Here is a 17428-nt window from a genome sequence, read left to right on the forward strand (position 1 = left end):
CTCTTTATTGCTTGCTAAAATGCTCCTTTTCTCAATGCTCATTTTTGTTTCCGTCTTCTCTTAAGAAGATTTGTCTTGTCTTTTATCTACTTTTTTTCTTTTTGGAGTCTCACGTTGTCACCCAGGCTGGAGTGCAGTAGTGCAATCTTAGCTCACTGCAACCTCCATCTGCCGGGTTCAAGTAATTCTCATGCCTCAGCCTCCCACATAATTGGGACTACAGGCACACGCCACCACACCCGGCTAATTATTTGTATTTTTAGTGGAGACAAGGTCTCACTCACCACATTGCCCAGCCTAGTCTCAAACTCCTGAGCTCATGCAATCCACCCACCTCAGCCTCCCAGAGTGCTGGGATTACAGGCGTGAGACACTGCGGCCAGCTGTTATTTACCTACTTTTATTAGTCTTTTAAAAGAATAGCTATCGATTTTAGTTACCATTTTTACTGTTTTTAAAGTGATCACTTCTGTTTTTGTCTTAACTAATTATATTTTCAACTTTTTTGGCTTATTTTTAATCTTTTCTAGATTCTTGAGAGTTGAGTGTTCATTTATTTCTAGCTTTATGTAATAATAAGCATCTAAAGTTGTGACTTCTTTTGGATATAACTTTGACCATGTCCTGTAGATTTTGGTAGTCTGTGTTCTTATTGTCATTAATTTATTTTAATTATCAAAGTCCACACAGCTTACTAAGTGACAAAGTCAGGATACAAGGCTGTCTCCATGACATGAGATCTGCTTTTTAATATCTTCTCCTTATAGAACAGAGAGAGTACATTTAGATGATTTCTTTCAGGATCAGTGATTGAAATAATTCAGAGTTAAAACACAATGAATTCCTTTTTTTTTAACAAACTCATCAGGAACCTTCGTAACACTTGATTACCAGAATTCTGCTGTAGACAACTCAGCTTTTAGGGGTATGGACAGTGACAATAAGTAGGGGACAGAGGCTCAAAATGATTTTGTGAGTTGGCTGACTTCCTTCTGCTTGTTGCCTCTGGGATCATTCATGTGTCCATTGGGGTGTTCTACCAGTAATTAGCTTGGGCTGCTTCATGTGGCAGCTGGGTTCAGAGTCATTTTCGCATGTACCCCCAAAATATATACATCTAATATGTATCAATAAAAAATCATCATTATTAACTTTTTAAAACAGTTTTGTTGAGTTATATTTTACTCATTTCAGTGATTTTTAATAGCCTTATCAAGTGTTGCAACCATCCCATCATAAACCCATCTTAGAACATTTTTATCCCCCATGCCCATTTATAGCTAATCTCTCTTCCCGTCTAGCTGCCTATCCCAGGCAGCTACTAGTATACTTTCTCTATACACATTTGCTTTCTGTGGATGTTTTACTTAAATGGAATCACACAATAGGTGATCTCTTTTATCTAGTTTCTTTCATGCAGCATGTTTTTGATATTAACCCATAAGGTAACATCTATCAATAGTTTATTTCTTTCTGTTGCTGAAAGATTTTCCATTGTATGGATTTGCCACGTCATTGGTTTTTAGTAAGTGTACCAATTGTCTTGGAAACTTTTTATCTAGGTTTGACATAAATGGGGTGATGTTTTGGTCTTTAAGACTCTATTTTTTATATTTAAACTTCTTTTAGTGACCTAACACATTGGTTTTTTAAAAAATGTTCCTTGGAAATTTTAAAAGAACATATCTTTTCTGTCCTTCATGTAGTTGTCAATTTATGCTTTTTAAATATAATAATAGTTCAATATTTATACCTTTTCTAGATTATATATCTTTGAGTGATGCAGGCCACTGCAGTGGTGGAGACAGCATCTGGTAAAGGCTACCACAGTAATGGAAGCAACCTCCAAAAAGGTAAGGGTCTAGGCCACTTACCCTTATTCTTGGTGGGGAAGGGTGTTAAATGTGTTGTGCCAGACAGTTTGCCCTTCAGGTTGCTGCTTTCTAACTCTTCCTCCCTCTAAGGTGGTAAGACCTCAGTATGTTTTTAACTTGCCAAATTGACTCAGGTGATTTTTGGTGGATCAGGGCAGTCTAGGCAGGACCTATCTTTAGGAAAGGGAAAGTGAGCAGGAAGAAAGGATTTCTGTCCAGCCAGCCTTTCAGGAACTGCTGACAGGTATAGTTGCCTTCAGGGTGATAAGCCGAAAGTGCGCAGGTTGACTTCTACTGCCCAAGTTGTGTATATTTTCTTCTTCCCATAAATCTGAAATGTATTTTTCTTGGGTCACGGCAGAAAGAAAATAAGAAACGGCAAGAGTCTAAAAAGCAAGATGACTAAACTTTATGTGCTTATGACTATATGTAGCTTAAACTATTAAGATATATATATTCTAGATTAAAACAAAAACTCTACGTTGTTCATGAGACATATTTAAAACAAAAGAAAAGTTTAGGATAAAACGATGAATAAGTTAAACAAATTAACTTAAAAATTTGGGGTGATAGTAATAAAGAGCATAATCAATGCAGAAAGGATTAAGAGGGTCATTTTAAAATGATAAAGTTATACAATGAAGATGTCAGTCATGAACCCTAATGGAATAAACAGTATACTTTGTATTCATACATTAAATGTTGGAAATCTAGGGAAAGGCTGCTGGAGATTGGACATGATAATGGTTCTCTATCTCAGTAAATCCCAATAGGATATTTTATGCAATTCAAAATGGTCCCCAAAAAATAAACTTTAAAAAATCTGTTGGAGAGAATGCAAAATAAATTTTAAAATACAGGAAAAAACTTACCAGATATAAAAATAACCTGTGATACTATAATAATTAAAACAGTAATACAGTCATACAAAAAGATAATAGGTTAATGGAATAGAATAAATAGAAACAAATTCTTAGAAAATCATGAAACAGAAACAGGAAGACTTCAGAATATGATAAAGGTGTTGTTTCAGCTCAGAAGGAAAACAGTGGATTATTTGGCAAATGGTATTAGGACAAATTGACCATTCATTTTGGAAGAAAGTTAAGTTAGAGTCCTACCTTATGCTAAAGAGAAAAATAATACTCTGTGTAGTGTAAAAAGACTAAGTGTTAATCTCCACCCCACCTACACATACACAATTAGATTAAATTATGGGAGAATATTTTTATTATTACTTGGTAGAGAAGACCAAAGACACAAAACCCAGAAGTTACAGAAGACTGATTCATTTCACTAAATAACCTGGAAAATTCTGATATGACAAGATACTGTAAAAAGTTAAAGCCAGGCAAGCTACTTGGGTGGCTGAGGCAGGAAGATTGTTTGATGCAAGTCTAGCACCCAGGCAACACAGCAAGACTCTGTCTCTTAAAATAATTTTTAAAAAATAAAAGATAAGCGGCCGGGCGCGGTGGCTCAAGCCTGTAATCCCAGCACTTTGGGAGGCCGAGACGGGCGGATCACGAGGTTAGGAGATCGAGACCATCCTGGCTAATACGGTGAAACCCCGTCTCTACTAAAAAAAAAATACAAAAAACTAGCCGGGCGAGGTGGCGGGCGCCTGTAGTCCCAGCTACTCGGGAGGCTGAGGCAGGAGAATGGCGCAAACCCGGGAGGCGGAGCTTGCAGTGAGCTGAGATCCGGCCACTGCACTCCAGCCTGGGTGACAAAGCGAGACTCTGTCTCAACAAAAAAAAAAATAAATAAAAAATAAAATAAAATAAAAGATAAGCAATAAGCTAGGAAAATTCAGTTATGTTAAAAAATAAAATAAAATAAAAGATAAGCAATAAGCTAGGAAAATTCAGTTATGTTACAAATGTAAAAAAAAAAAAAAAAAACAAGGAATTAGTATCTAGAATGTATAGAAGACTTCTAAACAACTCTGTCATCTCCAACCACGTATTTATAACAGCTTACTGGACAGACAATTCACATCTGGGTCTCTACTTGACCAGAATTGAATTCATTATCCTTATCATCCTCCTCATTTTTCCTCTCTACCTTCTAAACCTGCACTTCATGCAGTCCCTATCTCTTTGGCCCTGAATATTCCCATTCAGCTATAGTACCAAGTTGTAAACATGTAAGCATTATCTTTGAGTGCTATTTAGGTAGGTATTTATTGGCCAATTGGTAAGTCATAACATCAGTTTAGCTGATTGTGATCAACTTTTTTTTAAAAGAAATGGAATAGAATAAAATAGAAAATACCAGAATACACTGGACATGGGTAAAACTTTTGTTTTACTTAATACACATACATATATGTATGTGTGTACTGGGTCATGATATAAAATGTAATTCCGATTATGGTCTTAGTCAAAAAAAAATCTTTTGAAAACCACTGCTCTCTCTCTCTTCCTGTTACTGTCATCTCTAATTGGCCACCAAGACATGTCAGTTGTGGAACTTTCGTGCCAGTCTCTTCTTTAGTTCCACTTCTGTACACTTTTGGTACCTGCCTTTATTCTCCTCTTTCAAGTTTTTAGTCTTTCTGTTGCCAGGAATGACCACAACTTAATTCCAGTCACATTACTACCCTTTAATGAGTTTTCAGTGGTCTTTTGTTGTCTTAGAATAAGAGCCAAACTTCTTAGCACATCATAAAAGGCCTTTTTCAGTTCATAATTCCTGTCACACTCATAAGAGTTCTTTTACTACAGACAAGCTGTCTTACAATTTCCTGAAAATGCCATGTTCTTTCACACAGCTGATTGTACTTGTGTTGGATTTACCTAAAATAATTTTGTCTATTTTGTTTCAAAACACGTTTGAAATATAAAATTTTTCTGAAGTCTGCTTCTCTTTTTTTCAAAAATTTACCTGCTCCATCAACACAACTCTGTCAGCACTGTTTTAAAATTACATTTTTGTATGCTTATCTTATGACCCTATGAAAACCATAAGCACTTGGGGACAGCATCTGTGTCTTCTTTTCCTTTGTTTTTACAGTGCCTAGGGCTAGCACTAGGAAGCATCCAAAGATTTATTAAATAAATTTATAAGAAAAAAAGTTTCTTATTAGACCATTTTACAAACAGTGGCTGCCCTATAAACAGTAAATTCCTTGCCATGGAAAGAATTCAAGAAAATCTTGGCTGTTGTCTTAGATCAGGCTGCCATAACAAAATACCATACAGTGAGTGGGTTAAACAACAGGCACTTATTTTCTCTTAGTTCTGGAGGCTGGAAGTCTGAGATCAAGGTGCCAGCATGGTCAGGTTCTGGTGAGGGGTGTCTGCCTAGCTTGTAGATGGCTGCCTTCTTGCTGTGTCCTCACATGAGAGAAGGGGGAAGCAAGCTCTTTTGGTCTCTTCTTGAAAGGACACTAATCCTATAATTAGGGTCTTGCCCTCATGACCACATCTAAACCTAATGACCTCTCAAAGTCCCCATTTCCAACACATGGGTCTGGCCTTCAACATATGCGTTTGGGAGGAAATGGTTCAGTTTTTAGCTGCTACTAAAAGGGATATTTGTCATGGAAGATGTAAAAAGTAATTCTGCATTGGGAAGAGCTTAAACCAGATCATGTCTAAGGTTTTTCTAGTGTTTAGATTCTATAATGTTGCTGTTAATGTTTTTATCCTTTTTTTAATCAGATAAACCTTCAAATCCAAAGAAAGAAAATTTGTTATTATCCTCCAATGGTTGTGATGAAGTCAAATTGACTTTTCCTGATGATGACTGGGATTCTTCAACACTAGAACAAAGAGCTAATAATAAAGAAATCAACAATATTGACAAGATGGATTTATTAGAGCCATTTTTTTCAGTGAGTCAAGATACTAACACAGAGAGTACTCATTTTCAGTCAAGTGAACTTGAAGACAGTACTGACTATGCTTTCTTGAATGAAACATATTCTATACATTACCCAGAGTCAAAACTAAAGAAGGAAAGTGTTATTTCTTTAAGTTCAGAGTTAGATCTTGGAGTGCAGAAAAAAGAGGAGGTGTTTTTTGATATTTTGGAACATCAAGATAAGACTGTTGGCTTGGAAAGAATCTACAATATTTCAGATGCTAATTATAGAGAAAGTGCTGAAGATACACAAAAGCATGATACAGATGAAGACTCACAGCAGGAATATCACAGTGCTGAAGAACAAGAATACATAAGTAACCACTTATCTTTTGACCAAACAAAAACATTAGGTATATCTAATCCAGAAGTTGTTGAATTAGGAAATTTGGGTTATGAAGTTAAATGTGCTAGCAGTGTAGAAGATAATCATGTTAACTCGGGAAGTGGTTCTGTCATCTCTTCAGATTCATTTGATGTTTATGGACAAGAAGAGTCACTTCATGTCTCCAAATTTCAGAATTCTGTTATGTTAAGAGAATATCATGACCTAAAGCATGAAAAGTGTAAGGAAAAAGAGACAAGTTCAGTGTACCACACTGTATTTGATGGCAGTGTACTAAGAAGCAATTCTCCAGGAAACCAGGAATCTCAATCTAAGAGTGGTTCCTTGAGCCCTCAAAAAGTATTAAAAACGAAAACTTATACTGAACACATGATATCTCAAATAAATGAAAGTAAAGATTTTTGTGGAAATAAAATTGCTGAGAACAAAATATTACTGCACCTTGAAAATCCTAGCACATTACCACAGGATAAAGCTTTAGAGACATTACCCCAACCCTGTAAAGATTGTCAAACTTCCTGGACCTCTGTTTTTGATGATTCAATAATTTCTGCCTGTGGATATTCACATTATGAAAGCCTACAAAACACCCCTGACTCAGCCTTAGATTTTTCTGCTATGCTACCGAAGATTGCAGTGAGAGATAATCAGGCAATAGAAGATAATACTTGCCTAAAAGTTGCTCATAGCAGTACCACAAAGAAAACATGCTTTCACAATACGGAAGGAACATGTACTAACTCAATGACAGATGCAGCAAGTTGTACAGTCACAATTAATCAGACAGTGGATGTTAGCACTGATTTTAGGGCTTGTTTCACAACCAGCAGGGCAACGAGTGCAAGACCTTCTGTAGTATCTACATCAAGCAACACAGATATAACAATGATGAATAAAAAACGACCTGATGAATGGCAAAATGAGAAACAAAAAAGTGTGGCTTGTAGTACAGATTGGTCATACAGTGAAGATTGTATAGATACACAGATGGCTATGACAAAAGGATCAGGAAAATCTCCCTCAGTTGACAGTTTAAAACCTAATGGAAATTTTCTAAATAAGGTAAAATCAATATGAGTAATATTAAAATTTAGACTTTATAAAGAGACAGTATATGCTAACGTAAATGTTTTTGGTTTGTTGAATTAGGGCTTTTGTGAGAAAATGCTAGATGAGGGGAAAGGTTTGTAAATTACCACCAGTTCTATCCTCCTCTCATGGCAGCTTCTCCCACAAAATCCATTAGAAATTGAATTATACATTTTACTAGTTTGGAATTTCAGATGTAACATATGTTTTTTTAATTTAATTTTAAATCATATTTTCAGGATTTCCTGGAATTAAGAAAACCATGTGGTATCACAGACCTAAAGAAACATCCTGAGAGGTACATCATATATATATGCTTACAGATACATCTGGAAGAAAAAATCAAAATAGTATTTGCTTTCTGTATAGCATGCTTACCCATATAGAATAATAGCTAAAATGGACTTCAAGAAATCATCTGTTTCAACTGTTTGCCTTCAAATAAATATTAAAACAATATAGAATATTAAAGCTCTTTGCTTACTGAGATTTCAGTCTCAATTTCTTCAGAAACTTGTGGCATCTAATCTTTACTTGTTCAACCCAAATCCATACTGATTTAATTTTCCATTTCCTTTCATTTTATTCGCCTGTAGACCAAAACAAACTAGCACCTTTGGAATATGTCATTTATTTGGAGAAGTAAATAACTACTTTCACAGGAGCATTTTAATCTTGATTTTAACTCATTGCGTAATTTGCTTTGCATTTATTAGATACTCTTGTAATTCAGAACACAGTGGAGAACCAGGAAGTGGGAGGGAGAGAAACAGGGAAAGTCTAAGATAAGCCAAATTAGTTATCATACTCTGAGGTCATTTACTTTTTCCTTCACTTGTTACTCATTCTTCTAATGTTTAATCTGGTGTTTCAGTTCTATAAAATTAAATAGAATAATTGGTTTCTAGAAGCAAAACTATTGAGAATAGCTAGAAGTGGTAATTAGTAATAAGAGAAGACCTCCGAAAACTACTAATACTCAAAAAAACAGTGACTTGGGGCTTTTTGATATAATAGTACTGCAAAATATTTACTTATGTTAATGATCCTTAATTATTAAGAAATATGTAACTTATTTTCCATTAAAAAGATAATATGTTTTAAGAATAAGTTTCATCAAAAATGCTTATAACTTTAAAAAATCTTGGCCAAAGTTTGATTTAGGTTGAAAAAAATCCATTGGTTCTGTATAAATAAGGTCATTACCAAAATGACTTTATCCAGAATGAGCAATTCTCCAGAATAAACAATTCTCAAATTCATACTTCCTTTTTTGGTATTGAAAGTATGAATCTGAGAATTGTTTACTTCCTGGACTTCTAGAATGAATATATTAAGCTTTAACTTCTTGTTTTCTGAAGTTGTTACATATTCCTACAGCCTCTTCAACCTCAGTATAAATTGATTTAAACTTGACAGGGAAATATAAAAAATTTAAAATCTGTTTCTGGAGGCATGTTATTACTATCGAAAAATGTTTGGAATCTTACCTGATCCTATCTTTTATTTTTAAAGGGAAGTTCAACTTTTTAAAGATACGGAGAAGGATTTGCCATCAATGTGCTGTCAGAAAATAATGCAGAGAGCCATAAAAGCAGAGCTGCACCTTTTAAATGTTCACTATCAGATGTGTCGTCGCCATTGTTGTGATATTTACAAACTTGTAATGGAAAATAGGGAAGGATTAAATATGTGTTTATTAATTTTAAATCTGTTTTTTCTTAGGAATTTGTCACTAGCTTTAAGTTTATTCTAGACAGTTTCTTTAATTTTCATTTTTGAAGAGTAAAGTAAGGAGTAGATTGTTACTGGGTTTGTTAGTTAGCCTAAGGGTAATAGAATCCTTGAGTTTCATGGAGGGGCCACAGGCATGGTTGGCATGACAAATCCAGTGAAAACATAGATTTGTTGTTTCTTTATAAAGTTCAAGTAAGGATGAAGTTAGAGGGTTTTGCATGACATGCTACCACACTTTCTCTGGCTTATGTGTCGACAGTTGTTTGTACTGCCCTTAGAAAAACACATTTACTGTGGTTCATTTTTTTCTTTTACTCAACATTTAAAAGAAAATATTTAGAGTTCTAGTAAAATTAGAACCAAGTGGGGTTGAGCAAGGTGGCTTGTGCCTGTAATCCCAGCACTTTGGGAGGCTGAGGCAGGAGAATCACTTAAGGCCAAGAGTTCAAGACCAATGTGGGCAACATAATGAGACCCCCCCCCCCGCCCATCCCTACAATACATTGTTTTACAAACTAGCTGGGCATTGTGGCATACATGTAGTCCTAGCAACTTGTGAGGCGGAGACAGGAGGATTGCTTGAGCCCAGAAGTTCAAGAACCAAGTGTATAATATAATATTAGTGTTAAATGGATGACTTGGGCCTAAATAATTTAGTTTTGTGCACTCAACTTTTGAACAGGAATTTATCAAGTAATTCTGCTAAGAAGGAAGTGGGATCAGCACTACTGTCTCTTTTGGGGGACTTAAAAGTTAGATATGTGACTTTGAAAGAAAAAATACACAAAGGCATACCACTGGAAGAGCTGCCCCCACTGTCAGTAGAATCAAAATTATTATCTACCTTCTCTACTTTTGCTTCCAGGGTATGTATATATGTTTTAGAAATTAAAAATTTTACTTCATTTAGACAAAACATTTTAAACAAAGATTTTTTTCCTTTTCTCTTTCCAGCTAATGAAAAAAGAAACACATGTGTGAGTTATGGTTTCATCTGATTTATAATTCATTAGATCCTAAAACTTGCTTAATTCAGTTAACTTTAAACTTTCTGTTTTGTTCCCTATTTGGAACATTGATAAATGTTTTATTGAAGTGTTTATCTTTTTTCTTGATATTTAATATTGTACAAATTTATGGGGTACATGTAATATTTTGTTACATGCGTAGGATGTGTACTAATCAAGTCGATATTCAGGATATCCATCACCTTGTGTATTTGTCATTTCTATGTGTTAGGAACATTTCAAGTCCTCTCTTTTAGCTACTTTGAAATACACATTGTAGTTAACTATAGTCACCTTACTCTGCTGTCAAACATTAGATCGTTTTTCTTCTGAAGTGTTCCTTTTAGCTTTTCAGAAGCAGATGCTGAACGAGATGATCAGAGGACTCAAGATTTTGATGTTTCTTCGAACCTAAAAAAGACAATCTCTCAAGTAAGGGTCCTTGAAAGTTCATCAATGTAAACCTTTAATTGTATGGTTTAAGTAAAGTAAACCATAATTTTCAGAAACCCTGACATCCTTCTTTTCACTCAGCTGGCTTACTTTGTGTACTACTATTTGATGGATATAACTGATTATAATGATATATTTATGTCAAATCCTGATCAAACAGATGTCAACCGTATATATTGAGTAGGGTGACCATATAATTTACACCACGCCAGGAGACTTTTGCGGTTGAAAGAGCGTAATGGTAATTCTCTACGACAGTCAGTATAAACCTGGACTGTCCTGGGCAAACTATAATTTAGTGCCATAATCATGTTAAGCCAGTTCAATTAAAACTAACATTTTGTACCTTCATCTCATGAGATAAAGTAATAATTCAGTCATTTTAGACAGGGTAAAGTTATAATTTCTTCTTTACTGAAATGATGAAAATCATTTTTAAATGCCTGTCATAGGTTTTCTTATTCTCTCGTTCCCCCAAGAAAATGTTTGTCAGATGACAACCGAGAAGGAATATTTAATCTGTGTAAGAACACTCTGAAAATTACAAAGTGTTACGGAAACATTGGTTATATTCCATTATTGAGCAAGGAGGCAATGGAATAGGAAGGCTGGGGTTTAGTCTGTTTTTCTGACTTTGGTTTTAACTCTTGAGATTTTCTTTATTTGAGTAATATTAATCCCCCAAGATGAATTCCAAAGTTAAAAGTCAAATACTTGATTGAGTAAAATTAAATTACTTTAAAATTGTCTATTCCGTTGTTAAATTCTTTTTTTAAAAAAATCTCAGTTATCCACAAAGAATTAACAGGTCAAAAACTAGATTTTTATGTATTTAATGGTAGGAATGGTATAACCTGTTTATTTAGAGGGAACCATAAATTATTTTTTAAAGAACAAGATGAAGATGCCGTTCTTTATAATCTTGGTTTTAGCTACAAAACAATATTTATTTTAAGTTGGGATTATGTTTTAATTCCTGTCTCATTAAATTAACTGGTAATGCATGAAACTCAGTATACTGTGTTTCTAAATTTCAGCTACTCATGTACCATCTTCACAATTTACCATAGCCCTGTATTACCTATAATATTACTTTGTCTTTAAATGATTCCCTTTTTACATAAATTTAAATGTAAATAATAACTATTACATATAGGAAAGAAATACTACTACTTATAAATAAAAGATACACGTAAGCATAAACTAATTTAAATATATAACTGTTAAAGGTTAATGTGATAAATACTTGTGTGTATATATATATACCTCCAAAAATTATCTCGATTACTTCTCGTGTATATGCCACACTTTGCCAGATAGTAGTGTTAGCACAGTCATTATACACAGACTGGATTCAAATTGTAATTCTTGTTAACTGTGTAACGTGAAGCAACAAGTTACTTAGATTCTGTTTTCTCACATGTCAGGTCAAGTTGATAATGTTTTGCTTTCATAGCCCTCATTACTGTAAGGGCTGAATAATGCCAGTGAAGAGTACCTGTCACATAGTAAGAGCATAATAATTATTTGCTCTTATTTATTGTTGTTTTTGTTATCTTAATCCTCAGATGTCTTTATCATCTGACAATAGTCGTGCTACACAAAACATATCACCCAAAAAAGATGACTTTAAAAATGGTGATATAAATGCAGACTTTAGTCAACTGAAACTTGATGATAAAGGTTAGTATAAAAATGTGTTATCTTGTATAGTTGCTGGAAAACAAAATAAGGTTTAAAGTATTGGTAGTGTTTATTCATTAAAGAAAAATAAATATTCTTAATTGACAGAAAGGCATCATTCTGATTATAAATGTCAAATATGTTCTTATTGCTATTTGACATCTTTAAGGTTGCCTAATATAGCTGACAATGCTAAATAATTATATGGACTCTTATTCTTTTGGTTCATGTTTTTAGTATGAAAATTCTCTGTTATATCTAATTTGTATCTCTAAATTGTGTGCATTTTTAGCACACGAAAAGAGATTGTGATCATTCCAAAAGATTATTAATTTAATTGTAATGAAATAAAGAGCTGCAACGCAGCTTAATTCTTTCAAAGATGTTTCATGTTATTGCATATATAAAGATAATATGTCTTTTTCACTAAAGGACAATTCAAAATGCTGAAAATTAAGGGTTTCAATAAGCTGGGAATAGTGTTTTAATTAAAGGAAAACTAGGAAACAGATCACTCAGACTGAAAGCAACTTTTTATTCAAGGGCTACTGAAAATCTCTTCTCAGAGAATCTTTGTGCTTGGTTCTCTTATTTTGCTAATATTTATCTTTAGATTTATACCTAAAACTCTAGTAGTCATCATCATGCTGATTCATCCATGGTTTTTAGATAACTTTTCAGTGTGTTGGACATTATATGTCATTCATAGCTCATTGTGTTTAATGTCTTAGACTGCAGACATTACCAAGAGATGAGTGAAGACTGGTCTGATGCTAAAGAGAACTTGACAGGAGTTGACATCTCAGGAACACAAGAAAATCAAATAGAACAAGACAGATGGAATTTGGATCTTACACTAGGTTGGTTCTCAAGAATTTACTGAGAAATCCTAACCTAGATTATTTGTAAAATAGTGCTTACCTGCTTCTGTGTTGTGATGGGCAACTGAGTTGTTTTAATATTTTATTCCTGTTTTGGCTTTTCTTTATAAATAAAAAAATGAGGAAATTGTTCAGTTGGAGGTCAGTTTTTTAAAGAGGAAAAAAAACTGCTAAAAGCTTAAATCCAAGATTTAGTTAACAGGTAGATACCCGCATTCTTTCTCTTGCTCAAGGCCAACATCAGCACTCCTGCAGGGCATCATTTTCCTCTTTCCAGGCGTGGGTACATGGTGAATAAAACCAGCTTCCCAGTTACCACCAGGCAACCAGTACTAATCTATCAAATTGGTGTTAATGATGAAAACTATTTGCTTTCTCTTATTTCAATAATTTTAGGGATGTTTTCATTTTTAGATAGTCCTTAATTGCTTAGAATAGTTATAGTTTTCTCTAGTACCTGTGATTATTGCCCTTCTATCATTTCTAGGTAAGTTTATGCTACCTTTCCTTATTTTTTTTTGTATCTTCTATGGATTTTTCTTTTGTTTTCCATATCAGCATTGGTTTTATTGTTTTTTCCCTGCTTGTCTAAATAATGCTTATTATGGTTTTTTAAATAACATTTTAAAATATAGGAAAATTAAAATTAACTGGTTTCTCCAACCTGCAATAACCACTATGAATATTTTAATGACTATTTTTATGCATTTTCTTATGTATATATTTAATACACACATGCAATTTAAAGTAAATAGCATTATATCATCTATTTTTGGGGTTTTGTTGTTGTCATTTGTTTTTTGAAACAGAGTCTCTGTCACCCCAGACTGGAGTGCAGTGGCACTATCTTGGCTCACTGCAACCCTTCACCTCCCGGGTTCAAGTGATTCTCCTGCCTCAGCTTACAGGTGCCCACCACCACACCTGGCTAATTTTTGTATTTTTAGTAGCAACAGGGTTTCACCAAGTTGGCCAGGCTGATCTTGAACTCCTGACCTCAAGTGATCCACCCACCTCAGCCTCCTGAAGTGCTGAGATTACAGGCGTGAGCCACTGCACCCAGCCCCATATCATCTAGTTTTATTCTGTTTTTTCTTCCCTTGCATTAGTTTTCTTCATGTCACTTATCACAACACTGTATGGTTTGCTTACCTGATATATTGACTGCCTTCTCATCCTCTCATTAGCTCAGTGAGCTCAGGGATTTTTATATGTTTTGTTTACTCCCTATCTCCAGTGCCAGGTACGGCATGCAGCCCATTGGATGTTCATTAGCTATTTTGTGTTGAAGTAGTGAAAGGTGAGGTGATGGGTATAATGTATGTCTTCTGATTCTTATTTACCCTTTTTTACTATACTGTAGCTCATTATTCCCTCCTCACTCCAATGTAAAAATATAAAGGTAGGTGGTTTTGCTATTTTCTCTATAGAATACATCATGATTCAAAGAGGTTAACAAATGAAATAAGTTAATGAAGGTTGGGTATTATTATCTAACGACGACAAACTGTGCCTGGATTCCAGCACCACCATTTACTATACTTGTGACCTAAACTCCTGAGACCTCAGCCTCCTTATCTGCAAAATGAAAATAATAATAGCTACCTTGTGGCGTGGTTGTGAGAATTACATGAGATGATGTGTATAAAGTGCTTGCCATATTGCCTGGAGCACCAGAAACACTGGATAAGTGTTAGGCTACTCTTATATATTATTATTTAATGAAAAAAATAAAATTTCCATATCGCCTATTACTATATAAAAATTATAAAGCATATAAATAAAAGCTACTTTAAGGATTCATTCAGCAAATATTTGTGTTCTCCCTATGTGCCAGGTATGGTATTTGCTAGTAATTTGAATCTCTATTCAGTGGATCCTTTTTGGTTTCAAGTTCTCTTCACAATAGAGACTATGAAAATGTACTCTAAGAATTTTGAAATTTTTTATCAAGAAAAAAATTTATCCCTAATCCTAGTATTTGTAGTTTGGAAAATCATGCTTTCTAACTCAAGTTGTCTCCCCGCTTTTTTTCTTGTGTGCCCTTACCATTATTACAAGCTATATATTATAATACCTGCTATTGATCCTTGTCCAGTTAAAAGGTTTTCTTGGCGTGATGTTTCCCCAGCAAGGGAATTTGCATAATGAGAGCTCTCAGACCACTAGCTCTAGCCAGCATTAACACTAGGGAGTTAAAATCCTGTGTGTGTCCAGTGTTCTAGATAGCACTTCTCTGAACCAAAGACAAATGAAAGACAACTGCAGATTGAGAATATTTTTTAAAAGCCTGTATGAAACATGTACAGACTTTTTAGGAGTCTCATTACCTAAACAATACCGTATAACAAATATTTACATAGTATTTACATTTTATTAGGTATTATAACTAATCTAGAGATGATTTAAAGTATACGGAAGGATATGTGTAGGTTATGTGCAAATACTATACCATTCTACGTAAGGGACTTGAGCATCCTTGGGGTGTCTGAGAACCAGTCCCCCAGGGATACTGAGGAACAACAATTACAGTAATTGATTACTTTGTTTAGATGTAATTTGTCCATTTTTGAGCTACAAGAGACTTAACTAACCCAACCTCTTTAGTTTTTAAGATGATGTGATTAAGGCCCAGAAATCTTAAAACTATACGGCAGGCTATTAGTCCTCAGTCTAGAAGTGCTGATAGTTGCTGATAACTTTATAATAAACTTTGGGTTAGTAAAAAGGAAGCATAAAATATGTAACAGCGTTCACATTTTCTCTGAAACATATCAGTACAATAAGGATCATTTCTGTTACATGTTTTTCTCTAAGCAGAAATGAAGAATGTTGAACCCTCACAAAGAGATAAAGGTTATTTGATACATGTTGGTGGCCTCTGCCCTTCAGTATCTGAGGTATACCAGGATTATTTTTTTGAGCTTCATTTTCAAATTTATTAGTTGTTCATATTTTGTTGTACTTTTCTACCCTTCACAAACTTTTATTTCTCTTCTTTTAGGCCGATTTAAGGTCTCATTTCCAAAAATACCAAGTTTCTGAAATTTCAATTTATGATTCTTCTACTAATTACAGGTGTGTTTCCCAACTTTAATCAATGTGCATTATTATGTGTCTGCTGTTTGCCAAAGGTTCTATACCAGATATCAGCCACAGTGGTGACAAAGTCAAGGGCTATTCTCACAGGGTTTCACAGGCCAGGAAAGGGGACACATGGACAAATAGCTGCAGTCTTGAGTTGATACTGTTCTTAACCAGATCTTTTTTTTCATTATACTTTGTAACTTGTTAATGGTATACAGGAGGGTTATTGATTTTTGTATACTTTATCTTGCTACATGCCATTACTTAGGGAAGTAGAGCACATTAGGTAAAAGAACGGCTTCCAGAAATAGATAACATTGGTTCAATTCCCAGCTCTGTCAACAACTTGGTTAATAAATTTAGGCAAGTTACTTAACCTTTCTGTACCTCAGCCTCTTTGTATATAAAGTGAGCATAATAATACTACCTTCACAACATTGCTGTGAAACTATTACAAGTAAAATATGTGAAACACTAGGAATAAAGCCTGGCACATAGTAGGTGCTCAGAAAATTGTGTTTCATTTTACTATTTCTGATTTCAATTACTTTTTAGTTGACACTCAATATATTTTAGGTAGACAGCTACCTCATTTACATATAGTTACTTTGAGTATGTATGTTGCTACTTTCTGTTTTGTGACATTGCCAGATGATTCAAAAGTATTAAATAACAATGGCCATAGCTTAATGGAATTTTTTTTACTGTTTTATCATTAAAAGTGATAGCTGTTTATTTCAGATATAAAATTTTTATCAATTAAGAAAGGATCCTATTTGTAGTTGGGGTTGCAATTTATTAAAAATGTGTGTCTTAAATGAAGTCATATAATTGTAAGATAATTGTTTAGCTGTAATTATTTGACCTGTTGATATGATGTTAATACATTTCATTAAAGTAGTATTGTAATCTTAGGAGCATTACTTCATGTGAAAGACTCTTTTAGTATCTTGTTGAATACTTTTTAAGAACTATGGTTTTTTTCTTACTTGAAGTATTTTGCATTCTGTGTAGAAATTTAGAAAATACAGTTAAATGCAAAAATACAAGGAGTTTATAAAAATGTATCCATAGTCTCATCATTTGAAAACAGCCACTCTTCCCAGGATTTGGTGTATATCCTTCCATTGACACTGTCTAAGGCTGATGCTTTTATAGGAATAGCTATTGCCCAACTTTCTTGTGTATATGATTAAAATTCTGATTAGATTTTCCAACTCTTTGTTTTTGTCTGTGTATTTCCCCACTACAAGGTCATAAAGATACACTGTTGCATATTCTGCTAAATATTTAAAATTTTGCCTCTCACATTTAAGCCTTTAAGTTATCTGAAGTTTATGTTTATACATAGGGATTAGTTTTAAGGTTTTTTAGTTATGGATAATCAGATGTCCCCAGACC

The 17428-nt window shown here is 34.0% G+C and overlaps 1 protein-coding gene across 6 annotated transcripts in view; it reads left to right on the forward strand.

Moving 5' to 3' along the window:
• Positions 1 to 17428, forward strand: part of LOC105473831 (RNA binding motif protein 44) — a 45461-nt gene that overhangs the window by 13829 nt on the left and 14204 nt on the right. Inside the window, exons 2-12 of one of the 6 annotated variants that reach the window (XM_071073656.1) lie at positions 1763 to 1853; positions 5543 to 7152; positions 7419 to 7477; positions 8695 to 8854; positions 9597 to 9782; positions 9871 to 9893; positions 10259 to 10355; positions 11945 to 12059; positions 12791 to 12919; positions 15761 to 15840; positions 15945 to 16018. In XM_071073656.1, coding sequence (XP_070929757.1) covers positions 1781 to 1853; positions 5543 to 7152; positions 7419 to 7477; positions 8695 to 8854; positions 9597 to 9782; positions 9871 to 9893; positions 10259 to 10355; positions 11945 to 12059; positions 12791 to 12919; positions 15761 to 15840; positions 15945 to 16018 — 2606 coding nt within the window. In that variant the 5' untranslated portion in view covers positions 1763 to 1780. Of the gene's footprint in view, positions 1 to 1760; positions 1854 to 5542; positions 7153 to 7418; positions 7478 to 8694; positions 8855 to 9387; positions 9783 to 9870; positions 9894 to 10258; positions 10356 to 11944; positions 12060 to 12790; positions 12920 to 15760; positions 15841 to 15944; positions 16019 to 17428 lie in introns of those variants that run through there. The other 5 variants (XM_071073658.1, XM_071073657.1, XM_071073659.1 and 2 more) reach the window with 5 other exon arrangements.

The sequence above is a fragment of the Macaca nemestrina genome, chromosome 11, assembly GCF_043159975.1.
Source record: "Macaca nemestrina isolate mMacNem1 chromosome 11, mMacNem.hap1, whole genome shotgun sequence".
Taxonomy (NCBI): domain Eukaryota; kingdom Metazoa; phylum Chordata; class Mammalia; order Primates; family Cercopithecidae; genus Macaca; species Macaca nemestrina.